At 52.8% G+C, this 24,979-nt stretch overlaps 2 protein-coding genes across 2 annotated transcripts; both read right to left on the reverse strand.

Annotated features, from left to right (window-relative positions):
• Nucleotides 1-746: 746 nt before the first annotated feature.
• On the reverse strand, nt 747-7,048 carry LOC129783624 (vigilin-like). The gene is made up of 8 exons (XM_055793555.1): nt 6,967-7,048; nt 5,892-6,046; nt 5,339-5,554; nt 3,491-3,697; nt 2,798-3,013; nt 1,753-1,959; nt 1,431-1,538; nt 747-869 (listed from the first exon to the last, which is right to left on the reverse strand). Exons 1-8 carry the CDS (start codon nt 7,040-7,042, stop codon nt 747-749), a joined length of 1,308 nt encoding a protein of 435 aa, XP_055649530.1. The 5' UTR covers nt 7,043-7,048.
• Nucleotides 7,049-18,947: 11,899 nt separating this feature from the next.
• Nucleotides 18,948-24,659, reverse strand: LOC129783623 (vigilin-like). Its single transcript, XM_055793554.1, has 7 exons — nt 24,533-24,659; nt 23,458-23,612; nt 22,905-23,120; nt 21,057-21,263; nt 20,364-20,579; nt 19,319-19,525; nt 18,948-19,104 (listed from the first exon to the last, which is right to left on the reverse strand). The coding sequence occupies exons 1-7, from the start codon at nt 24,606-24,608 to the stop codon at nt 18,973-18,975; spliced, it is 1,209 nt and encodes a 402-aa protein (XP_055649529.1). The 5' UTR covers nt 24,609-24,659; the 3' UTR covers nt 18,948-18,972.
• Nucleotides 24,660-24,979: the final 320 nt, after the last annotated feature.

A 24,979-nucleotide genomic window follows, 5' to 3' on the forward strand; every position in this document is an offset into this window, starting at 1 on the left:
GGAGCCCCGGGGCTTCAGGCAGGAAAACAGCACCTGCAACAATAAGAGCCAGGAAGCACTGCTAAAGCCACAAAGCCAGGATGAGGCGTGACTTGGTTGCCCTTGCTTTGGGGAACGCTTTACAAAGTGCCTTGAATCAGTGCTCCCGCCCAAAGGACTGGTTCTCTTCATTTACTCCAGCAGCCTCGGCAGACAATAAAAGCCTTACACAAGCAGCCTGCCACAGCAAGAAAGGATCTTCCTGACTTGCCGTTCAGTTCTCAAATGTTACGTTACTGCCTGTGGAACAGGGTTTAATAGGCTGTATTCCCAAGACCTCTGACTCCCCTTTACTGACCTGGGGCCTCGCGTTTGTGCTTTTCCCAAATGATATTCGTTCTAGTGTTTGGTCCACAGTTCCCCATTCTAGTATCTAATAGTGCATTCCACCACTTCATACGTTGACTTTTCAATCGCTTCGTCCGTCTCTGGCCGGCCCCCTCGCAGGGAACACGGAAACGCAGATCGGGACTCCCCACTCACTTCACAGTTAAACTGTGTCTCTCACACACATCACACTTGCTGGGCAGCCCTCAGCCACACAGGCAGCATGTTACATACAACTCTAGGAATGCTGACAGTTTGCGTTAGCACACAAAGTACGTGTTTCAATGAACAATTGCCAAAAACCAAGTTCTAATTTTTTCTGGCCCTAAGCAGGGGCCCTCTGCTCTGTTGCCCCTTCTTCCCCCAGTTTCTTACCGGAACTAGTAACTCCAGCTCACCAGTTCCTTGACCATGGCTTCAATCTGTTCCTGAGCCACATGCACATCTTCTGTAGGTCCTTCCAAAGTGATGTTATCCTCTCCTCCAGTGAATTTGATGTGAACCTTGAGGTGAAAGACAATGAATCTCTTAAGAATTTGCCAAGATCCAAGCCAGGCCAATGCTCTTGGTCAGGCCTACACCATCCATCCCTGCCACTAAGAGATGCGCTCCTTCCCAAAAAGCCCAAACAAAATCCCCACAATTTTACAAGTCAGTAACTTAACGATTTCGGCCATATGGCAGTGCCTAGAGCCCAAGGCTTTGGTGCTGTCCCAGTTTCTGCAAGGGCTTTGGAGAAGTTTACTCATCTAGCCTTTATCTAGATACCGTCTAACTCACCAGGGAGAAGCCTCGCTGCACTCGCCATTTCCAGGTATCCTACTACATCAGTTCTCAAAACAGCACCACATAAAGCTTCCTCGGAAGGGCTCAACCCATGACAATAACATAGGAGGAGCAGTGTTTGCAGCAGTAAAAGAGAGGGTTCCCTTGAACAGCAAAGATCTGTGTCATTTCCCCCTGGGTTTACCCACGCTAGAAGACACCTCTCTCTTCCGTGACGAGTGATCTGGACTAAACCTTTTTCTACGCCGGGGGTGCTAAGCTAACCAGCTCATCCATACCTTTGGCATCTGCTGAGTTATTTTGGCCAGGTTCTGTCCTTTCTTTCCAATAATGAAACGATGAAGCCAAGAGGGGGCAGAGACCGAGGAGACGGTAAAACTGTTGGCCTGAGAGACAGAAAAACAGAGAAGCTGTTTGATGGACAAACTGGGAGAGGCCTTCACAACAATTCAGTTCCAATTCCCATGCTGCACCTCCGGTATTGACTTCTAAGCTGCACCTCTAATGGCCCAAGAGAGACCACCCCCGCTACACCTGTCAGTGCTCACAAATGTATCTTCGCGGGACCTTCAAAGGAGGCCTAGCCCATCTTGTCAGTACCTTTGCATAGACTTCAGCCAATGCTTGCCCAAGTTTTTCAGGCTCGCCTCGCAGTATCAGCGTCTCCGAGCTACTGTCAGTGGGTGGGATCTCGACAGAGACTCCAGTCTTCTCCAAGATCTCCTGCAGGGAATTCCCCTTGGGGCCGATGACATACTTGTGCTGGGACTTCTTCACCTCCACTGCAATAGTAGTAGTCTTCTTTTTCTGTAGGGGCAGAGACACTGAGGCATCAATCGCAAGGGGGCGGGGAAGGACAAGAGCGACAGGAAGAGGCACAAGATGCAGTCAAACTCTGCACCCAGCAAAGAGCAAAGCCAAGCTGAGCACAGTGGCTCGGCAGTACCCTAGCACCCCTTGGACCCCTGCCTACAGAAAGCCTTGTGCTCAAAAATTCACAGGGGAAGTACAAAACTAGTATGCTGGGTCAAGCTCCCTGGGACACGGCATGCAAGAGACCACACACACACACACAGGCATGTCGTTGTCGTCGTCCCCGTCCCCCCGTTGGACAACAGGGTTCAACTCCCAGCCGTCTCCCAGGCAGTGCTGTGATGCAACACTGTGCAGGCTATAAGCCGATTGTTGAAATCCAGACCGGTACAAATACAGACCTAACCACGAGGAGAAACAGCCCAGCAACCCACAACAAGGATATTCACAGCAGCGTTGGCTGTGGGAAATAAACTGGAGTGACATTCACTCTTCAGCAACTTCTGCTTATGTAGCAACTTTGATACTGTCAGCTGGCCACCACTGTAGACTTCACACTTCTTTCCTTCCTTAGTGTGAACAACAGCCAGGGGAGCTCTTGGTGGCCTGCTAAGTCCCACGATACAGAAAAGCCAGAAATCTGTCACCTCCCGGATAGTATCAGCCCAGCTCCCACTCTGCCGAGTGAGGAAACGGTAGGATTCGGGGTCATGTACTGCAAGGGCTGCTGAGCCAGATGCAACCGAGGGATGCACAAAAGTAGAACAAGAAGGGAAGAGTGCCTAGGAGCGGGTGCCAGGGGAAGGTGGGAAGCTTTATGGACCATCCGTACCTTCTCCTCATAGATCTTCTTAACGCGAGCCACAGCCTGGGCTAGTTGCTCCTTTTCTCCGGTGAAGACTATCTCGGTCTTGTTGACACTGGGTGGAGGAATGTTGATGCGCGTCCCTGTGTCCTGCATGAGCTCCCTCACCAGCTTGTTGTAAGGGCCAGCAATGAAAGGGTGGTACACTTTCTCCACGTCCAGCCGCTCCACGGCACGCTTATCCTGGAAGAGCCCACAACAGACCTTGGTGGGAACTGCCCTCTATATTACAGTCTCTGCCAGGCACAGCTAAGTTCCCAGGGGTGTCCTGCCTGACACTCTGGCCCAAGCAACCTTCTCAGTTTGCGGGCTTGTAGATCTCCACCTCTTTCAATCTACAAATACGGTTGCTGCTGCTGCTCCTTGTTTACGATATTCACCCCTGTGATCTCCTGCCTTATCCCAGCTGGCACCTAAGACGCTTCACTTCAACTATCAAATGCTTGTTTGGGCTTCAGAGATGGACAAAACGCAGCACAAGAAGTTTCAGGACCTGGCAGCGGTGCTCATACAGCCGGCGAGTGGCACAGTATACGTCTCCGTTCAGGCTAACGTTAGCCACTGACTGTAGCCACGGTGGCTACAAACTCCGACTATACCGTGGGGAAGCAAAAAGGCTGACCAGCTAATGCCATGAGAGAGATCACAGTACTGAGGTACCTGCTCAGCGGAGATAAGCAGGATCTCGTGCCGGGCCTTCTCAATCCCTTCTTTAGTGCCGCTGATCTTGATCTGGTTGCTGGGGTCATCTGGGCGGGGGACCTGCATTTTGGTTGCAGTTTTGAGCTTCAGGTCCTGCAGCCTCTCACCCTTCTTTCCAATGACAAAACGGTGGTGCTCCTTGGGGATGGCAACTGTCGCTGAAGCCTGCGGCAGAAGAACCAAGCATCTGTGAAAAGCCTTGCCTGCACTGGCAGATCCACAGGAACAGAGCCAGGGAAAGCAAGGTAGACGCTGCTCAGCGGTACTGCTCCTCAGAGCAAACACAACGCCTTCCCAGCACATTCTGTCCGAGGGCTGACACTGTACCAGCTGATCTACAGTGCCTCTATGCCAGGAGTATAAAGCCCACCTTTCCCTCAAAACCCTTCTGTTTGCACAGGAGCAGTACTCTGAATTAGCAAAGGCCTTCCGACACAGACGAGGAGGTGCCTCTCCTCCAGTGTAAGACACCAGGCAACAACTGAGATGGCAGCGCACAGCTGGAGTTTATCTGAACTCTGGCATCTGCTGCCAAGGCTACAGAGAACAAGACATACAGTACGACTCCTAGGAAAGAGAAATTCAACACCAGAAACCTACTGCAGGAGGCAGGCAGCTAGCAGATGCTTACCGCTACTTAAGTGCTAAGGCGTCTTCAAGTGTAGCACATGCTGCTCCTGGGACTGCTTCTAGAAGGCCCCACATGCAAAAGGGGTCCTTCTCAATCTACCATTAAAGGGCTGCTCTATACAAGGGCTTCCTGACTTCTTCCCTTCTCACTGAGTTTTTACAGGTCTGGTAGCTGATGACTGCTATCATGCTCCTGATCCCTGTGATTAGGTAACCACTAACAGCAATCAGACAATGAACATTCAAGCTATAATGGAAAAATAAAAGATGAAGAAAAGATCACTCGGTGTGACTTTTCAGCTCTGTGCTCCTGTCCTGAAGCTAGCCAAGCCCAAGAGAAGCTGGAATACAGACACACCTTCCAGACCTGGGGCCAGGGCAGAAGGAGGTATATTTGAGAACAGTGGCTCACGGGTCTGTGGCGGCACGACCTGAACTGTTTTTTCAGATGCACATTGTGGATGTAGGGTTTCGTTCCTTTCTCTTTCCTCTGGCAGGGTATGACACAGGGGCTGAACAGCGCTAAGCAGACATGGTATTAACATTGCATTACCTACCTTTGGCATTATGCTTTAAAACACACTGCAACACCTGGCTGCGATACATCCTAACAAGAGCTACCACCTTGACTATGAGCTCAAGAACCTTAAGGTAAGAGATCAAAACCTAGAGGACTGAAGCAACCGAAACAACAGGGTTGTGGCTCCTTACCAGTGTGCCTTGAGTTACACAATGCAGAACCCTGACCCGAAGCTTTTGGCTTTTGGCAGGACTTCCTTTCCTCTACTTTTCTTTCTCCCAGCCTTCCACGTTCTCCTCTGAAGGACTTCAGGAAAAGCACAGTCCCGTTCTCACACACTACTAGCTTTGTGTGTGAGGCTCCTGCACCCCCTCCAGCACCAGCACCTCAGCACAAAGTCACTGGTTGCAACTCAAATGTTCCAGAGATCGCAGACTCCACGCTTCATGCAACACCACGGCCTGTAATTACCTTGGAACCCTATTTTAAGCCTCATTCCCATTCCAAATTGCCAGTTGGGTGCTTTGAAAACGTACAGCAAAGCTGAGTTAGTCATACCTCTTTGGCTTACAAGCACACGGGCCCAAGGGTCTCAAAGCATTTGCGAGTCTTGGGGAAGAGCAAAGACGAAGGCAGAAACAGTTAGATGCCCTCACCTGAGTCTGCAGTCGAGCGACAATCTGCTTCCGAGCCTTCGTGACTGCTTCCGCCTTGCCAGAGACCACGATCGAAAGGCCCTGGTCCTTTGCGAGAGACAGCTCCAGGTGAGCTCCCGTCTTCCGCATGATGTCAAGGCAGATCTTGGCCTGCTCGCCTTCTCCAAACTGATTCATGCCCTTGTATTTCCTCTCCTCCAGTGGCACATGGAACACCTGCTCAGCCACGGGACAGACACAAGCAGGGCACAGCAAGGTGTCAGTGTGCTTTGGATTGTCAGTGCCTCCCTCTGCAATCCTCCCTTCAGGCCTGTTCCAGCTATCTGTGCAACAGGGATGCAGAGCTTCTTCTGGGCAGTTTTTCAACACATCCCTCCCCCTCCAGAGCAGTCCTAGCATTCAGCTGCAGTCTTCCTTGTGCGCCAGGGCAAAGGACAGCAAAGAGGCAGTTACTCTGACACACTAAGGGATTTCATACTCCAGGGAAAGCTTCACTTCACCTACTTTTTGGAGGGATGAAAAGGAGGGAGATAAGACACCCACTCCCACCAACCTGAGTGATGACAGAAGCCTTTATTGGCCGGATTTTGCTCCAGGGCCCAGCAGGTTCCCGGGCAGCTTCCAAACATGGTGCTTTCTCAGGGAGCGCAGGGAAGGCTTCCTCGTAGGTGGGAGGATCCTTCTCTTCTTCAGAGTTTAAAGCTGTTACTGCGGTGAAGCAAACAAGGCAAATGAGATGCTCTCCCCACAGAAACGCCCCCATTCATAGGCAGTGCAACTCTATTGAGGCATCATCAAAGAGGGACAACAAAGGACTTGTGCACTACTATTCATCCTGCTACAGTTATGCTTGTGGAGAGCAGCCGAGTCGGGAGCACAGCTGAGCTCAGCACAGCACAGACTGCAGCAGGTGCCGCCATGGATGCAGGAAGCAACCGTGCAAGTGAATGGTGGCAGCAAACAAGCACATTATCACCAACTTTGTTGAGAGGAGGAGCTTCATCAGGGGACAACAGGCCAAGCAGAAAGAAATCAAAGGGACACAGCAAGGCTGTAGGTCAGAAGGGGACAAGACAGACACATGCCCAGGAAGAAGGCAGAGAGAAGCAGAAGCACTCTAGTTGGGGCAGAGTCCAGGGAAAGCCTGTAGCTTATGTTCGACTCAGCTGTGCACTGGGCTGTGCCAAGCGGGCCAGCTCGCAGCTGGAGAATGGGTGCCGAGACCCATCAGTGAGTCAGTCAATACGGTTATAATGACTTTCCCCAACACCTGGCTGAGCAAAGGAGGAAGTGACAATCCAGCACACTGATCCCACGAGGCTCTCTTGCAGCCCAATGACCCATGCTTGCACATGCCCTGCCCCACAGCTGACAGCGTTGCTAGCCAGAGCTCTGTGAAGATCTGAGGCTTGCCTCCGCCTGGCCCTGCACTGTGCAGCACCACCGATGTGCTCCTGTGGGTGGAAAGCCAGAGTCTGGCAGGCCGCCAGCCTAGGAATGGCGAACGCCGTGCCTGGACACTTAGGGGGAGCCGGAGGCATGGAGCGAGCTTGGCTAACAGCAAGGAACCTTGCCTGCGCAGTTTCTATTTAGAGGCACATCACAGGAACTCAGCTGTGTCTTCTCACCTTTCACCTGCTGCTGCGTCAAGCCACTGCGGTGTTTGGCAAAGCTCTCCTGGGTCAAAAGTGCCACCGAGCTCATCGTCGACCTCCCACGCACACACACAATCTGGGTATGCCACTGGAAGAGACAGAGGAGGCAACACTATTACCAGCACCATTCAAGATGCACACAAGTCACTCCAGGAAGGCAAAAGACGTGTTTACTGAGCACTTTTCCAGCCAGCCTCTTGAGAAGCGCCTACAGGGCCAGTCTGCTGCCCTGTTCTCTTGCTGAACCACACAGAAACTCAGGGGGGATTTTTCCTCATAGCACAGCGGGCATCAAAACCAGAGCTCCTCGTTAAGAAGGCAGAGGATGTGCAACCTAAGAAGCCTCTTGGAAAGGGGGACACCCCAAGCTGTTAAAGCATACTCTCATTAATCTATCAAGTATTAATGGCGTGCAGTTTTAAAACCAGTCTCCCAAGGTACACATAGGCAGTGCAAGACCCTTGTGGAACCCTGGAGAGAAAACAAAAAAGAGCCCAGGATGCTGCCTCTTCCTGAAAAACTTACGCCTTGATTACCAACCGAGCATGAGCACCTGGGGCCCAGAGAGCAGCTCCTGGTGTCTCCAGCTCCTCTGCAATCCCTCCCACAACAGGCTCTACCGAGCGTGACCTTCCCTTCCGCTCCACATACAGTCTCACAGCCCACAGTAAATACCACAGCCTCCTGGTAGCAGACTCTGCTGGAACTGCTTCTAGAACGCGCCCCCCCCCCCCCGAAAAACAATCACCCAAACAAAAAAACTACCTGCAAAGCCCACTACAGTACATCATGCAGCCCAACAGTTTCTTCTCTCAAGGTTAGGAACATTAGGAAGAGAGGCCTAATCCTGCAGCTGGGTTTTACTTTCCTGTCTCTACTTTATCTGTTTTCATATTTTAATACAAAGAACACCTCCCTACTTCTTGCACAGACCCGTGTTGCAAAAGTTTTACAGGCTCTGGGCCTCTCAGTGACATGCTCTTGGACAAGTGAGACTCCTTACATGCTGGGTGAACATGCCTTTCCCAGCCCACTTCAGAAAAGCCCCGGACTTTCTGCAGCAGTGCATGTCTTTGTCAAGGATGTCACAGCATTTCCCTAAGGGTAATGCTGCAGAAAGAAGGCTGCTCTTGTGCTTGATCCACAGGGGCTAAAAGGCTTGTATTTCTTGTTACAGTGTCTGCTCAGGCCGTGCCTGGGTGCCCACTCCTGCTAAGGATGGGACCAACGGATCTGCAACTTCTCTCTTTCTGGCCGCAAGGGAAGTGCAAAGGCAGTTTCCAGATCCTGCCTTTACTGCTTGTCAGCTTCAAAACAGCCACGAGGACACCTGCCAGGCTCTTGCTCTCCTGCTGTAAGGTTCATTTGATAAGCTCTGCACAGTATAGGCCTGAGGATTTTCTTCTGTAGCATTCTTGAACACAAAACAAATGTGAACCATAGTTTAGTACTTTTCTTTTTTTTTTTTTTAAGAGAAACAATGCTTTCACATGAAGTGGGTATTTTGCAGAAACCCACAGATCAAATTGTCAGATACCCTCACAGCCACGGCGAATGAACTTTTTCAGCCATACGCTCGCATTCAGTTTGAACATGTTAGACTGGTCTCAGTGCAGCTGCTGACTGCTCTAACCACCTGACTGGTAGCGGCCTGGGTGAATGACCTGAATCCCCGCAGCAGCACAATCCTAAGTGCACTTGTATCAGCTTAACATGCTTCTATATGCAAAGGGAAGAGTATGTTTTGGGAAAGGCAGTATCAGCGGAAATACTGTAACCAATAGCACATCTTGATTTTCTTTGACAAGGTGTGAACCGCACAGGGGGGCTTATCTGGGATGGCTCTGCACTCTGATAACAGCTGTAAAATCCAGGGTTACAGATCTCTCTTCCAATAGGCCGTACCCTCTTCAGAAGCAGCTTAATGTGCATTGGGAAAAAAAGACTAGCTACCTGACCGAGAGCAACTGCCCTTATCCTACCAAAGAAAAAGTTACCATTGTTACCGGAGAGCGGCGGGGAGGCGACTGGGCGACCGCCCCCCGCAGCCCTGTCCCCTCGGGGGTGGCCCCGGCCCTCCCACCAACCCGCGGGGCAGCCGCCACAGACAGGGGGAGCGCGACGTGACTCAGGGATTTTGTCCGTGCCCTGGGTGCCGCCGGAGCGCTCCCCGTTGCCGGCGCAGTGCGGGGCGGCCACTGCGTGGGGGAGCGGCTGGGGAGGCCGGCAGGTTGGGCAGGTGCAGGAGGCCGGTGGGCCGAGCCCCTCCGCGCAGCCCCCGCACCCCCGCTCGCTGCGGAGGGTTGCCCTGGCGGCACGTGGGCCACACCACGCCAATGGGAAAGGCCGAGACCACAGAGTGCAGTCGGGTGCTCGCTGGACATCCCGCTTGCGGAGCCCGTCTCTCTGCTGCCGCTGTCTTGTTGGAGGCAGCGCAACCCGCCCGGCCGCAGAGACGGGCCCGCACCCTCCTCCCGCTATAGCTGAGGCTATACCCCCAACCCCCACCGCCCGCCCTGCGCGGCCAGTGCCACCGCGTGCCCCGGGACCGGCCTTACCTCTAGTAGGCCCGCAGCTAAGCCTATGCTGGGCACGAGGCCGAGGGGCCTGCCGTCATCGTGGTCAAGAAGAGAGATGTGTGTGACCTCCCAACATACGGGTGGTCCCTCCCCTGTGTGCCCTTTGTCAGCCGGTTGCTAGGGGAAGAGCCCGACTCGTTCCCATAGCAACCGACCAAAGGGCACATGGGGGCGGGGCCACACCTGTGTTGGCAGGTCACGCACTTCTCTCCTCTTCACCAAGATGGTGCCCCGGGACCGGCTTTACCTCTCGTAGGCCTGCAGCGAAGCCTGTGCTGGGCACGAGGCCGAGGGGCCCGCCTCTTCCCGCCAGCTGTGCGCGCGTGGGAGCGGCGGTTGGGGTCGCTGGCTGCGCGAGGCGCGGGGCAAAGGTGAGGAGACGCGGCGGGAGGGGGGCGGCCAGCGGCGCTGCCCTCCCTCGGCGGGGCTCGGGGGTCTGCCTGCGTGGCCCCCGTCTGGAGGGGCGGTGCAGGACAGCCCCTTCCCCGGCTCTCCGGGAACTCTCCGGGAAGCCCCTCTGGGGTGCTGAGCAGGTGCTGGTGAGGAGGAAGCAGCCGAGGGGAGCTGCGGGGCTGGGCACACACACACCCCTACCACCACCACCCCCATACCCACAAACACCCCCGCCCACCCCGGTCCATCCCTAAAATCCTTCATCAATTCCCACCCGTCCGTCCCTAAACCCCTTCCCCCGCCCCCTCCCCTACTCCCGTCCCTCTGTCCCTGGCATGGCCCAACTGCCCAGCACCACCAGACCACTCTGGCCCAAACACCATAAGGCAATGGTTCCCACCTGACAACAGCAAGTCGAGGAACCTTTTTTTTCCTAAATAAAGACATTTTTGCTTCATATGCTGCCCACTACACCAAATTATGTCTTGCTGACTGACTGGATACCCAGCAAAGATGAACTCCACATCAAATCGATCAAATATATCAATCATTGAAACATATCCAAGGTAGTTTCTTGTATTATAATACAGGAAAATAGCATGCAATATGATAAAAGGAAACAGCAGTAGCTATTGTGAGCGATATGACAAAAGAGCAATAGGAGCGAAGCACCAAATTGTCACTGCAAAGCCTTAACGAGACTAAGGAAAGGAGACATCACCAATTCCAACCCCAACATCACACAAGACCACCCTTTATCTGGGAGCGCCCTTGCAGCCGGCACCAGCAGTCTCTTGGGAAATGGGAAATTCCCCTGGAGAAGGTGCCAGAAAGGAATTCTCCGGCTGCTTCTCAACCTGCCCTGGCAGACGTGTGAGGCACAGCACAAAAGTTCTGCTCCCTGATTTCTGTGGTGAGCAAAATTGACACGGCACATTTGCAATATTACACAGACCCAAGAAGTCACCTTGGAAAAGTAAAAGCGCAACACTGCTCCCCTGGAGAAGTGCGGCGAATGAAGAGACGGGACGCAGCTTGATGCAAGCAAGTTGTCCCTTTATTAGTGATTTTCTTACAATTATATATGTTTCTACCTTCTACATATTACACCCTGATTGGTTAAATCTTAAGCGTAAGAAACACCGATTGGTTAATATTTAAGGCACACCGTTAGAACAATAGGTACTTACTAGTTTATCTTGACCTAGCAATAATTTTTATTCCAAGGTTAGGGAGTTTCTTTCTACGCGGCTTTCTTAATTACATATTGGCGCCATCTGTTCCCTTATCTGGCTACTTGTTTCTCTGTCCGTCTGGTTGCCTCCTCAACTGTGACGGCTCAGGGGTCTGCAGTTAGCTTGTTCCTTTGCTCCCAGGGCTTGTGCCCTACAAGTTCTAACAAGTCTCTATTCATCAGGCTATCAGTACTTGGACTCTTGCCCTTGAGGCCTTGTCCTACAGAGAAGGTGCAAGGAAGGAGTTCTCTTGCTGTTTCTCACCCTGCCCTTGCAACCATGTGGGGAGAAGCACAAAAGTTCTGCTCCCTGCTTTCTGTGGTGAGGAAATTGACCAAAAACTTATGCACTCATGCAGAACCAGAGCTCACCCGGTGAAAGTGCAGCACTGCTCCCCTGGAGAAGGTGCCAGGCAGGAATTCTCTTGCTGCTTCTCACCATGCCCTGGCAGCCATGTGAGGCACAGCACAAAAATTCTGCTCCCTGATTTCTGTGGTGAACAAAACTGACCGGTTTAGTTGTACTCACGGAGAGACAAGACTTTCTTACTCGAAAGCAAAACCAGAAAGCCACACAGGCTTGGGAATCTTCTTCTTCTGCATGGCTGGTGACTTCCCATGGCTATTCCTCAAGGCAGGATAAACAACCATGAATTTGGAAGCCCGCATAAATTCAAGTACACGTAGTCCTCTGACAGTCACTACTTGTGGGCCAGCAGTCCTCTCACCCCTCCACAGATCTGCCTCTTAGTCCTCTAGCAGTCATTCTCCATGGAGGGACCACAAGTCCTCCATACCTACCTACCAACTCACCAGAAATGAGTCAGACCACATCAGAAGTAACACTGCCTGACCTGCAGGAGATATAGAAACCATCATTACTGGTCGACAAGACAGAAAAAACACCGCCAGACAGCAGACAGCAGAAAAACAACCAGAAGAAACATTGTATACAAACCAAAGGCCCCCATCCAAACCCTGCAAAGGCCAAAAACATGAAAAAAGGCACTCTCCACATAAAAAAACCAAACCAAAACCACACAAAGAACACATAATAAGATCACACTACCATAACCCCAGGAATACAGAGCCAACAAACCCAGATTCTGTCCATAACAATAACACGCTTTAACGCTTCACTCGCTTAACCTCTGGCATACCATAACCTTGTCGCCCCCAAACCCCAGCACGCTGTAGCCCTAAGGCAACACAAAATGGAACACAAAGTCCCTGGAGATCTCTGTCAGGGCCTTCAGGGGGACGCTGACCTCAGGCATCGTAACCTTGAAGTGGGAGCCATGTGGAGGCACCAGAACATCACCGGCACCCATCTTCACACCCTGAAACAGTGCCTGGGATAAACGCTCCTGGGCAGAAAGACTGAGGCACTCGGAGGCTTTGAACCGGCCGGCCACAGTCACAGGGCTTGAGCTCATCATTTCTGTGTCAGAGCCACCAGGCAGGTGGCCCCATCCTCCCAGAGAGACCCCTCAGGGCACCTGTACCCAGCTCCAGGGGGCTGGATACACAGCCTCGGATCCATGGTGGGAGGGGTGCTTTAATCCTGGGAGCGGGATTTCTAACAGTGCCCCTGAGGAGGAAAGCCTCCTCAGGCCTGGAAGCCTGAGAGACATCCCTGCGCTGCTCCACACGTCACCAAAAGCAGGGGCTGAGGAAGGCTGCTTTGGGGCCCGTCGAGGGAACCAGCTCCCCTGGGCTGCTCTGCGGCCACTGGCTGCCGTTGCTGTCACGCAGGTCTCAGTGCTGCTCTGCAGTCGGCCGTCACCTCCCTGCGCGACACTCTCCAGCGCAGCACACGTCTGCACTGGCTCTCCCTGGGGACAAAGATCACAAGCGAGGAATGGGCTTGGCTTTGCCCCCAGTCCCAGGCTGCCACCAGAGAGACCTGCCACCCCCGCCCCAGCTGTGCGATGTGGGCACCACGTGCAGCTGCAGACGTGGGTCAGGGCAGCTGTGGGCAGGGGGCAAGCCCCGTGGCGGTGCCCCCGGCGCTGGCAGCAGGCAGAGCTGGGGAGAGCGAGGGGCAGCCCAGGGCAGCCGGCAGCTGGCGGCGGGGACCGGCAGGGTGCAGCACCCTCAGCAATGCGCGGCTCCTTGCGCCTCGGCCCCAGGGCTGCAGCGCAGGGCTGGCCCCAGCCGGGGCTGGGCTGGGAACAGCCAGGCAGGGCCCCCTGGCAGCCCCGGCACGCACCTGCTCCCTGCATGGGGCAGCCTGGTCCTTTGCAATCGACCCCGTGGCATCCAGAGAAGGGCCCTGCCCTGGGCCAGAGCCATCTCTGCAGGCAGGAGGCCTTCCTCGGCGTCCGTCCCTCAAATCCCTCCCTCCGGCCCCCACAGTCCGTCCCTAAAACACTTCCCCTCGCCCCCAGTCCCTGCGAGCGGGGAATCCGCCTCCCCAGCTTTGAGCCCGGGCAGCGCAAGCCCCCCCCGGGCTCACCCTGCCATCCATGTGGTTCCTGGAAGAAACACCATCCCACCATGCCCGCAGGCAAACCGCTATCCCTATGGACACAATGGGGGCAGCCGGCACGGGGCGGGGGGGGGGTGTCACTCTCGGGGCTATTCTAGTGAGCAACACTCAGAGAGGCCAAAAACTGGAGTGCAGGGGTGATGCCGGCATTACAGCCGGCTGCAAGCGAAAGGCACTCAATGGGCATGGGCGCTGCTGGGAGGGAAAGCGCCACGTCAGGACGGTCGGGAATCTTGACTGGCTGGGAGGGAGCTCCATCGAGCGCTCAGAGTTGAGGCTTGAGATCCTTGCAGCCACGGAGGTTTTTGCACGGAGAGCTGTGCTAAGCAAGGCTGGTTTATCACTTTGGCTGCAACACGAGCGTGCTGCACCCATGCATGTGTGCTTCCCCTGAGCCGACAGAGAACTTTCTCTCCTGGGCTTTGTTCCCTCTGGGACAGCGGCTGTGAGCGAGGCAGGGCTGTCAGATATGCACAGCAGGGGTCGAGGGGCTCAGAACGGATAAACCCCCCGGCCTGCGCCCGGCCCTGCCCCTCTCTTACAGCCTCCATGGCAGTTCCCCTGCAGCTGAATAGAACCATCAACGCTCTGTCTTCAGTGCAGTTTCTTGTACATAGAAAAAGGGGACAGCACAAAGCGTGAAGCAAAGCCAAGAAGGTGGCACCTGATTTTAAAAAGAATACATTCAGTACATCACAAAAAAATGCGGTGGAACTCACTCTTCCAATTGGGTTAGGCAGGAGGAAAATGGATTTGGAAAGCAAATAAGAATCGCTCACTTCAAGCTATAAGGTGGCTACTAAACACAGACTCTCCCGTGCATGTCCTGCTCATTAGTTCTGCGCTTTGGACATGCCTGCGGCTTCCCTGAAGCACCCTCTCTGGGTTACTCTTCCAAAGGGGTTCCTGGGACATCTGCATAGGGAAGCTGCCTGAAGCAATCACCGTTTGTTATCCTGTCAGGTTTCAGCCAGGGCAGATAGCCTGTGCATGCAGGGACTACAAACTGCAGGCATCGCAACTTGTGGATCCCAGGAAAAAGGGGGTACACGATATGAATTTACGGTACAAGGCTGTCACTGAAACAAGCCATGTGAAGTGGAATATAGTACTTCTAGCACCAGTGAAATAGTGTACGTTAAAAGAGTATTCATCTATATACAAAAAAGTCATGAAAACTTATTTTCAGGACATTTCTCAAGATCTTGAGAAATAGACCTCTGTTTACTGGTAAGGGAAGAAGAAGTAAGAAACTAAAAAGTGTCCATCCCAATACACACACCACCACCACAAACACCACGACCCGCCCCCAAATTACCTCAGGTGAGCCGCGGCCTTTTTAAAAAGTGCCAGCATCTAAAGCGTATGTAGTGACCTGGAACAACGTTGCTGCATATTTGGGATTCAGATGATACAGGGCAGCGTGAGGATTGCTAACATGGACAAAACAGCGGGACTTACTTTGCCTCTTTATTTCGGTAGCTAGGTAAATAGCTAAGGATTGAGGCTCTTGTGGCGAGGTGTCTGCTTACCCTTGAGCAAACAGTACTTCCATAAGTGCAAAACCAAACCTGCAACGCTGGGAATGGCAGTTTCCTGCTGACACGCATTTTTTTCCAAAAGGCAGGTGTCTGCTTCCTATCTGGGGCCATCTTTGTGCACGCTAAAAATAGTTCATGCCCTTAGTGCAGTGTTGAGAGTTTTGAAAGATGGACAGCAGTGTCTGGTACACACCTTCTTCAGGAAGGTCAGGAAGGGCTTCTTGACCTTCCTGAATTTTTTCAGCGGTTGATCTCGAAAAGCTTTTCTTCTCTCCTTTGCTCTTCTGGTGTGCTTTCAGCCTCTTCTCCAGAGACCTGTTTTCCCTTTCTGTTTCTTTGCTTTTCATTTTCCTGAAACGAAAGACCCTGCAAACCTTGATATTCCACAGTGTTATTAGAGAGGTAAAACCACGATCAACTGGAATCAGTTCTCATTTTAAACAAAGGGAGCTCATTTTACCTTCTTTCCTCTGAAAGGCTCATCAGCTGTTCCGGGTCTACCGAGGAGTCTGCTGTGCTCTCGGGGGTGGTTGGAAGCAAAGGTACAAGCGCCTGAACCGGAAAGGTTGAAGTTGACAGGTGGCAAGACACCTGGAGCAGTAAGCTACCGTTTTCCAAATTGCTACCTTAGCTCCTCAAATAAGATCCCTTTGGTTGCTTTGCATTATCCACATTTTGCACGGTCGTAAGATAGGCTTCAGGAGCTCTGATGAATTGGGATGATGGGCTGCCCCTTCTCGCGGGCTGGGGCACCACAAACTGGAGGGGTCTTGGAGGGTAGGACAGACCCTTGCCAGCTTCGTTCTGCTGGGCTTTCTTCTGCCTTCCTGGGACACGGTTCTGCCGTTATCCCTTGGGCAGCATTATCCCATTCTGGGGCGTGAGCCTTTTATTTTTAAATCTGCGATTTTGTATTTGACTTCTTGTAAGTATTTAGATTGATTAAGCACATTCCCAATGCATCTGAGAAACAACCTTTCTGTTTTTTCTTCTCTATCATTACAGGGTGGGAAAAGTCAAACAGACAAGGGATCTAATGACAGGAGGAGGCACAGCAGCTGCTTGGACCTATCAGAAACTACTGTCATACATGAGAAACGTGTCAGTGTTTGTTGGCCTGACATCCCTCTACTATTTCTGATTTCACCACCATACCTGCCCCTGCTTCTTTGTAGAGGATGAACAGAGAGGGTGCTGTGTGCAAGAAGTCTTTTGCCTGGGGCTCTGCGTTTGCTTCACCTGCACGGCTCCTTTGATCTTCCAAACGCACCCGTGGAACACAAAAGCACGTGCAGCAAAGTGACCTCGTGGAAGTGGACAACACCTAAACCAAAATCCACCAGCAGCACAATAAGGAATTGGACCAGAAGCCCCAGATTTTGAAAACCCTCAGCCCCTCCTCATACCTGTGCACCTGTCCACAGGTGCTGGCACCTCCTCGGCTGATGGAGGGGAGAGGCCGGCCACCTCCTCCCCAAAGATGTCCCCGCAGTTTTCAATCACAAACTGCACCAGCACGTTCCCCTGCACACATCAAAGCCTTGGTCTCAGCCTACGAGTTTTCTCCCTTTGAGGCTCCCAGTTGCCCCTGCCATCCCCCTGGGGAGGGAGGGAGGGAGGGAGCAGCTGTGTGTTGCACAGCTGGCGGCCCCGCTTGAACCACAGCAGCCTATGAGCAACAGTTAGCTGGTTGATGGTGAGAGTGCTCATCCTTCGTCCTCCATCAGGGTGCGGGCGTCTCCCGTATCACACTGGGACGCACAAAAGCCTCAGCAGTCCGGCTGCTGTTGGAGCTGCTGGAAAAGCTTTTTGGGCGAGCCGACGTATTTGTAGTGGCCAGCATGGCAGTTTGCTTTATACCGTTGCCCTGAGCGTGGGCGTCTGGAGAAACTGCCCGGCAGTCAGTGTGCAGGGATGACGGCCGCAGGGGACAGCAAGCTGCAGGTGATGGTCAGCGGCGGCACCGTGTCTGCCTGCGTGTTGTCCCGGCTCTGAGCTAATGGCGCTGCTCCCCAGTGGAGCATCCATCGAGCCTGAGCACAGGCTGTGTCTTAGCCAGAATCCGAGCAGGAGCTGAGGGGACAGTGACACCTCCAGAGGTGCCATCCGGCCCCCACCTCCCTGTGTGACTGTGCTGTGAGTCCTAAAGCTCAGCCGTGATGCCCACTGGCAAGGAGTCTGGGCCAAGGGATGATCCCAAAGTCCTCCCCTAGGACGCACCAGCAAACAATATCTGCCCAGTCCCCAATTATCACATGGCAGACGTAGTCAGAAGAGAGGAAAGATCATTTTATTGAGGACATCAGCTGCAGGCTGGGGGGGTGGTGGCTACCCAGGAGCCCCGGGGCTTCAGGCAGGAAAACAGCACCTGCAACAATAAGAGCCAGGAAGCACTGCTAAAGCCACAAAGCCAGGATGAGGCGTGACTTGGTTGCCCTTGCTTTGGGGAACGCTTTACAAAGTGCCTTGAATCAGTGCTCCCGCCCAAAGGACTGGTTCTCTTCATTTACTCCAGCAGCCTCGGCAGACAATAAAAGCCTTACACAAGCAGCCTGCCACAGCAAGAAAGGATCTTCCTGACTTGCCGTTCAGTTCTCAAATGTTACGTTACTGCCTGTGGAACAGGGTTTAATAGGCTGTATTCCCAAGACCTCTGACTCCCCTTTACTGACCTGGGGCCTCGCGTTTGTGCTTTTCCCAAATGATATTCGTTCTAGTGTTTGGTCCACAGTTCCCCATTCTAGTATCTAATAGTGCATTCCACCACTTCATACGTTGACTTTTCAATCGCTTCGTCCGTCTCTGGCCGGCCCCCTCGCAGGGAACACGGAAACGCAGATCGGGACTCCCCACTCACTTCACAGTTAAACTGTGTCTCTCACACACATCACACTTGCTGGGCAGCCCTCAGCCACACAGGCAGCATGTTACATACAACTCTAGGAATGCTGACAGTTTGCGTTAGCACACAAAGTACGTGTTTCAATGAACAATTGCCAAAAACCAAGTTCTAATTTTTTCTGGCCCTAAGCAGGGGCCCTCTGCTCTGTTGCCCCTTCTTCCCCCAGTTTCTTACCGGAACTAGTAACTCCAGCTCACCAGTTCCTTGACCATGGCTTCAATCTGTTCCTGAGCCACATGCACATCTTCTGTAGGTCCTTCCAAAGTGATGTTATCCTCTCCTCCAGTGAATTTGATGTGAACCTTGAGGTGAAAGACAATGAATCTCTTAAGAATTTGCCAAGATCCAAGCCAGGCCAATGCTCTTGGTCAGGCCTACACCATCCATCCCTGCCACTAAGAGATGCGCTCCTTCCCAAAAAGCCCAAACAAAATCCCCACAATTTTACAAGTCAGTAACTTAACGATTTCGGCCATATGGCAGTGCCTAGAGCCCAAGGCTCTGGTGCTGTCCCAGTTTCTGCAAGGGCTTTGGAGAAGTTTACTCATCTAGCCTTTATCTAGATACCGTCTAACTCACCAGGGAGAAGCCTCGCTGCACTCGCCATTTCCAGGTATCCTACTACATCAGTTCTCAAAACAGCACCACATAAAGCTTCCTCGGAAGGGCTCAACCCATGACAATAACATAGGAGGAGCAGTGTTTGCAGCAGTAAAAGAGAGGGTTCCCTTGAACAGCAAAGATCTGTGTCATTTCCCCCTGGGTTTACCCACGCTAGAAGACACCTCTCTCTTCCGTGACGAGTGATCTGGACTAAACCTTTTTCTACGCCGGGGGTGCTAAGCTAACCAGCTCATCCATACCTTTGGCATCTGCTGAGTTATTTTGGCCAGGTTCTGTCCTTTCTTTCCAATAATGAAACGATGAAGCCAAGAGGGGGCAGAGACCGAGGAGACGGTAAAACTGTTGGCCTGAGAGACAGAAAAACAGAGAAGCTGTTTGATGGACAAACTGGGAGAGGCCTTCACAACAATTCAGTTCCAATTCCCATGCTGCACCTCCGGTATTGACTTCTAAGCTGCACCTCTAATGGCCCAAGAGAGACCACCCCCGCTACACCTGTCAGTGCTCACAAATGTATCTTCGCGGGACCTTCAAAGGAGGCCTAGCCCATCTTGTCAGTACCTTTGCATAGACTTCAGCCAATGCTTGCCCAAGTTTTTCAGGCTCGCCTCGCAGTATCAGCGTCTCCGAGCTACTGTCAGTGGGTGGGATCTCGACAGAGACTCCAGTCTTCTCCAAGATCTCCTGCAGGGAATTCCCCTTGGGGCCGATGACATACTTGTGCTGGGACTTCTTCACCTCCACTGCAATAGTAGTAGTCTTCTTTTTCTGTAGGGGCAGAGACACTGAGGCATCAATCGCAAGGGGGCGGGGAAGGACAAGAGCGACAGGAAGAGGCACAAGATGCAGTCAAACTCTGCACCCAGCAAAGAGCAAAGCCAAGCTGAGCACAGTGGCTCGGCAGTACCCTAGCACCCCTTGGACCCCTGCCTACAGAAAGCCTTGTGCTCAAAAATTCACAGGGGAAGTACAAAACTAGTATGCTGGGTCAAGCTCCCTGGGACACGGCATGCAAGAGACCACACACACACACACAGGCATGTCGTTGTCGTCGTCCCCGTCCCCCCGTTGGACAACAGGGTTCAACTCCCAGCCGTCTCCCAGGCAGTGCTGTGATGCAACACTGTGCAGGCTATAAGCCGATTGTTGAAATCCAGACCGGTACAAATACAGACCTAACCACGAGGAGAAACAGCCCAGCAACCCACAACAAGGATATTCACAGCAGCGTTGGCTGTGGGAAATAAACTGGAGTGACATTCACTCTTCAGCAACTTCTGCTTATGTAGCAACTTTGATACTGTCAGCTGGCCACCACTGTAGACTTCACACTTCTTTCCTTCCTTAGTGTGAACAACAGCCAGGGGAGCTCTTGGTGGCCTGCTAAGTCCCACGATACAGAAAAGCCAGAAATCTGTCACCTCCCGGATAGTATCAGCCCAGCTCCCACTCTGCCGAGTGAGGAAACGGTAGGATTCGGGGTCATGTACTGCAAGGGCTGCTGAGCCAGATGCAACCGAGGGATGCACAAAAGTAGAACAAGAAGGGAAGAGTGCCTAGGAGCGGGTGCCAGGGGAAGGTGGGAAGCTTTATGGACCATCCGTACCTTCTCCTCATAGATCTTCTTAACGCGAGCCACAGCCTGGGCTAGTTGCTCCTTTTCTCCGGTGAAGACTATCTCGGTCTTGTTGACACTGGGTGGAGGAATGTTGATGCGCGTCCCTGTGTCCTGCATGAGCTCCCTCACCAGCTTGTTGTAAGGGCCAGCAATGAAAGGGTGGTACACTTTCTCCACGTCCAGCCGCTCCACGGCACGCTTATCCTGGAAGAGCCCACAACAGACCTTGGTGGGAACTGCCCTCTATATTACAGTCTCTGCCAGGCACAGCTAAGTTCCCAGGGGTGTCCTGCCTGACACTCTGGCCCAAGCAACCTTCTCAGTTTGCGGGCTTGTAGATCTCCACCTCTTTCAATCTACAAATACGGTTGCTGCTGCTGCTCCTTGTTTACGATATTCACCCCTGTGATCTCCTGCCTTATCCCAGCTGGCACCTAAGACGCTTCACTTCAACTATCAAATGCTTGTTTGGGCTTCAGAGATGGACAAAACGCAGCACAAGAAGTTTCAGGACCTGGCAGCGGTGCTCATACAGCCGGCGAGTGGCACAGTATACGTCTCCGTTCAGGCTAACGTTAGCCACTGACTGTAGCCACGGTGGCTACAAACTCCGACTATACCGTGGGGAAGCAAAAAGGCTGACCAGCTAATGCCATGAGAGAGATCACAGTACTGAGGTACCTGCTCAGCGGAGATAAGCAGGATCTCGTGCCGGGCCTTCTCAATCCCTTCTTTAGTGCCGCTGATCTTGATCTGGTTGCTGGGGTCATCTGGGCGGGGGACCTGCATTTTGGTTGCAGTTTTGAGCTTCAGGTCCTGCAGCCTCTCACCCTTCTTTCCAATGACAAAACGGTGGTGCTCCTTGGGGATGGCAACTGTCGCTGAAGCCTGCGGCAGAAGAACCAAGCATCTGTGAAAAGCCTTGCCTGCACTGGCAGATCCACAGGAACAGAGCCAGGGAAAGCAAGGCAGACGCTGCTCAGCGGTACTGCTCCTCAGAGCAAACACAACGCCTTCCCAGCACATTCTGTCCGAGGGCTGACACTGTACCAGCTGATCTACAGTGCCTCTATGCCAGGAGTATAAAGCCCACCTTTCCCTCAAAACCCTTCTGTTTGCACAGGAGCAGTACTCTGAATTAGCAAAGGCCTTCCGACACAGACGAGGAGGTGCCTCTCCTCCAGTGTAAGACACCAGGCAACAACTGAGATGGCAGCGCACAGCTGGAGTTTATCTGAACTCTGGCATCTGCTGCCAAGGCTACAGAGAACAAGACATACAGTATGACTCCTAGGAAAGAGAAATTCAACACCAGAAACCTACTGCAGGAGGCAGGCAGCTAGCAGATGCTTACCGCTACTTAAGTGCTAAGGCGTCTTCAAGTGTAGCACATGCTGCTCCTGGGACTGCTTCTAGAAGGCCCCACATGCAAAAGGGGTCCTTCTCAATCTACCATTAAAGGGCTGCTCTATACAAGGGCTTCCTGACTTCTTCCCTTCTCACTGAGTTTTTACAGGTCTGGTAGCTGATGACTGCTATCGTGCTCCTGATCCCTGTGATTAGGCAACCACTAACAGCAATCAGACAATGAACATTCAAGCTATAATGGAAAAATAAAAGATGAAGAAAAGATCACTCGGTGTGACTTTTCAGCTCTGTGCTCCTGTCCTGAAGCTAGCCAAGCCCAAGAGAAGCTGGAATACAGACACACCTTCCAGACCTGGGGCCAGGGCAGAAGGAGGTATATTTGAGAACAGTGGCTCACGGGTCTGTGGCGGCACGACCTGAACTGTTTTTTCCGATGCACATTGTGGATGTAGGGTTTCGTTCCTTTCTCTTTCCTCTGGCAGGGTATGACACAGGGGCTGAACAGCGCTAAGCAGACATGGTATTAACATTGCATTACCTACCTTTGGCATTATGCTTTAAAACACACTGCAACACCTGGCTGCGATACATCCTAACAAGAGCTACCACCTTGACTATGAGCTCAAGAACCTTAAGGTAAGAGATCAAAACCTAGAGGACTGAAGCAACCGAAACAACAGGGTTGTGGCTCCTTACCAGTGTGCCTTGAGTTACACAATGCAGAACCCTGACCCGAAGCTTTTGGCTTTTGGCAGGACTTCCTTTCCTCTACTTCTCTTTCTCCCAGCCTTCCACGTTCTCCTCTGAAGGACTTCAGGAAAAGCACAGTCCCGTTCTCACACACTACTAGCTTTGTGTGTGAGGCTCCTGCACCCCCTCCAGCACCAGCACCTCAGCACAAAGTCACTGGTTGCAACTCAAATGTTCCAGAGATCGCAGACTCCACGCTTCATGCAACACCACGGCCTGTAATTACCTTGGAACCCTATTTTAAGCCTCATTCCCATTCCAAATTGCCAGTTGGGTGCTTTGAAAACGTACAGCAAAGCTGAGTTAGTCATACCTCTTTGGCTTACAAGCACACGGGCCCAAGGGTCTCAAAGCATTTGCGAGTCTTGGGGAAGAGCAAAGACGAAGGCAGAAACAGTTAGATGCCCTCACCTGAGTCTGCAGTCGAGCGACAATCTGCTTCCGAGCCTTCGTGACTGCTTCCGCCTTGCCAGAGACCACGATCGAAAGGCCCTGGTCCTTTGCGAGAGACAGCTCCAGGTGAGCTCCCGTCTTCCGCATGATGTCAAGGCAGATCTTGGCCTGCTCGCCTTCTCCAAACTGATTCATGCCCTTGTATTTCCTCTCCTCCAGTGGCACATGGAACACCTGCTCAGCCACGGGACAGACACAAGCAGGGCACAGCAAGGTGTCAGTGTGCTTTGGATTGTCAGTGCCTCCCTCTGCAATCCTCCCTTCAGGCCTGTTCCAGCTATCTGTGCAACAGGGATGCAGAGCTTCTTCTGGGCAGTTTTTCAACACATCCCTCCCCCTCCAGAGCAGTCCTAGCATTCAGCTGCAGTCTTCCTTGTGCGCCAGGGCAAAGGACAGCAAAGAGGCAGTTACTCTGACACACTAAGGGATTTCATACTCCAGGGAAAGCTTCACTTCACCTACTTTTTGGAGGGATGAAAAGGAGGGAGATAAGACACCCACTCCCACCAACCTGAGTGATGACAGAAGCCTTTATTGGCCGGATTTTGCTCCAGGGCCCAGCAGGTTCCCGGGCAGCTTCCAAACATGGTGCTTTCTCAGGGAGCGCAGGGAAGGCTTCCTCGTAGGTGGGAGGATCCTTCTCTTCTTCAGAGTTTAAAGCTGTTACTGCGGTGAAGCAAACAAGGCAAATGAGATGCTCTCCCCACAGAAACGCCCCCATTCATAGGCAGTGCAACTCTATTGAGGCATCATCAAAGAGGGACAACAAAGGACTTGTGCACTACTATTCATCCTGCTACAGTTATGCTTGTGGAGAGCAGCCGAGTCGGGAGCACAGCTGAGCTCAGCACAGCACAGACTGCAGTAGGTGCCGCCATGGATGCAGGAAGCAACCGTGCAAGTGAATGGTGGCAGCAAACAAGCACATTATCGCCAACTTTGTTGAGAGGAGGAGCTTCATCAGGGGACAACAGGCCAAGCAGAAAGAAATCAAAGGGACACAGCAAGGCTGTAGGTCAGAAGGGGACAAGACAGACACATGCCCAGGAAGAAGGCAGAGAGAAGCAGAAGCACTCTAGTTGGGGCAGAGTCCAGGGAAAGCCTGTAGCTTATGTTCGACTCAGCTGTGCACTGGGCTGTGCCAAGCGGGCCAGCTCGCAGCTGGAGAATGGGTGCCGAGACCCATCAGTGAGTCAGTCAATACGGTTATAATGACTTTCCCCAACACCTGGCTGAGCAAAGGAGGAAGTGACAATCCAGCACACTGATCCCACGAGGCTCTCTTGCAGCCCAATGACCCATGCTTGCACATGCCCTGCCCCACGGCTGACAGCGTTGCTAGCCAGAGCTCTGTGAAGATCTGAGGCTTGCCTCCGCCTGGCCCTGCACTGTGCAGCACCACCGATGTGCTCCTGTGGGTGGAAAGCCAGAGTCTGGCAGGCCGCCAGCCTAGGAATGGCGAACGCCGTGCCTGGACACTTAGGGGGAGCCGGAGGCATGGAGCGAGCTTGGCTAACAGCAAGGAACCTTGCCTGCGCAGTTTCTATTTAGAGGCACATCACAGGAACTCAGCTGTGTCTTCTCACCTTTCACCTGCTGCTGCGTCAAGCCACTGCGGTGTTCGGCAAAGCTCTCCTGGGTCAAAAGTGCCACCGAGCTCATCGTCGACCTCCCACGCACACACACAATCTGGGTATGCCACTGGAAGAGACAGAGGAGGCAACACTATTACCAGCACCATTCAAGATGCACACAAGTCACTCCAGGAAGGCAAAAGACGTGTTTACTGAGCACTTTTCCAGCCGGCCTCTTGAGAAGCGCCTACAGGGCCAGTCTGCTGCCCTGTTCTCTTGCTGAACCACACAGAAACTCAGGGGGGATTTTTCCTCATAGCACAGCGGGCATCAAAACCAGAGCTCCTCGTTAAGAAGGCAGAGGATGTGCAACCTAAGAAGCCTCTTGGAAAGGGGGACACCCCAAGCTGTTAAAGCATACTCTCATTAATCTATCAAGTATTAATGGCGTGCAGTTTT

Source organism: Falco peregrinus, unplaced genomic scaffold (assembly GCF_023634155.1).
Source record: "Falco peregrinus isolate bFalPer1 unplaced genomic scaffold, bFalPer1.pri scaffold_72, whole genome shotgun sequence".
NCBI classification, from domain to species: Eukaryota; Metazoa; Chordata; class Aves; order Falconiformes; family Falconidae; genus Falco; species Falco peregrinus.

Coding starts and splice junctions, on each gene's coding strand:
- LOC129783624 (XM_055793555.1), bottom strand. CDS start 7,042: ATGAGCTCGGTGGCACTTTTGACCCAGGAGAGCTTTGCCAAACACCGC. Junction 1,960..2,797: donor AGAAGATCTATGAGGAGAAG/GTACGGATGGTC, acceptor CTGCCCCTACAG/AAAAAGAAGACTACTACTAT. Junction 870..1,430: donor TAACTCAGCAGATGCCAAAG/GTATGGATGAGC, acceptor TTTCACCTCAAG/GTTCACATCAAATTCACTGG.
- LOC129783623 (XM_055793554.1), bottom strand. CDS start 24,608: ATGAGCTCGGTGGCACTTTTGACCCAGGAGAGCTTTGCCGAACACCGC. Junction 20,580..21,056: donor TGCTTATCTCCGCTGAGCAG/GTACCTCAGTAC, acceptor GGGCTCTTCCAG/GATAAGCGTGCCGTGGAGCG. Junction 19,105..19,318: donor TGGCTGAAGTCTATGCAAAG/GTACTGACAAGA, acceptor TCTGTCTCTCAG/GCCAACAGTTTTACCGTCTC.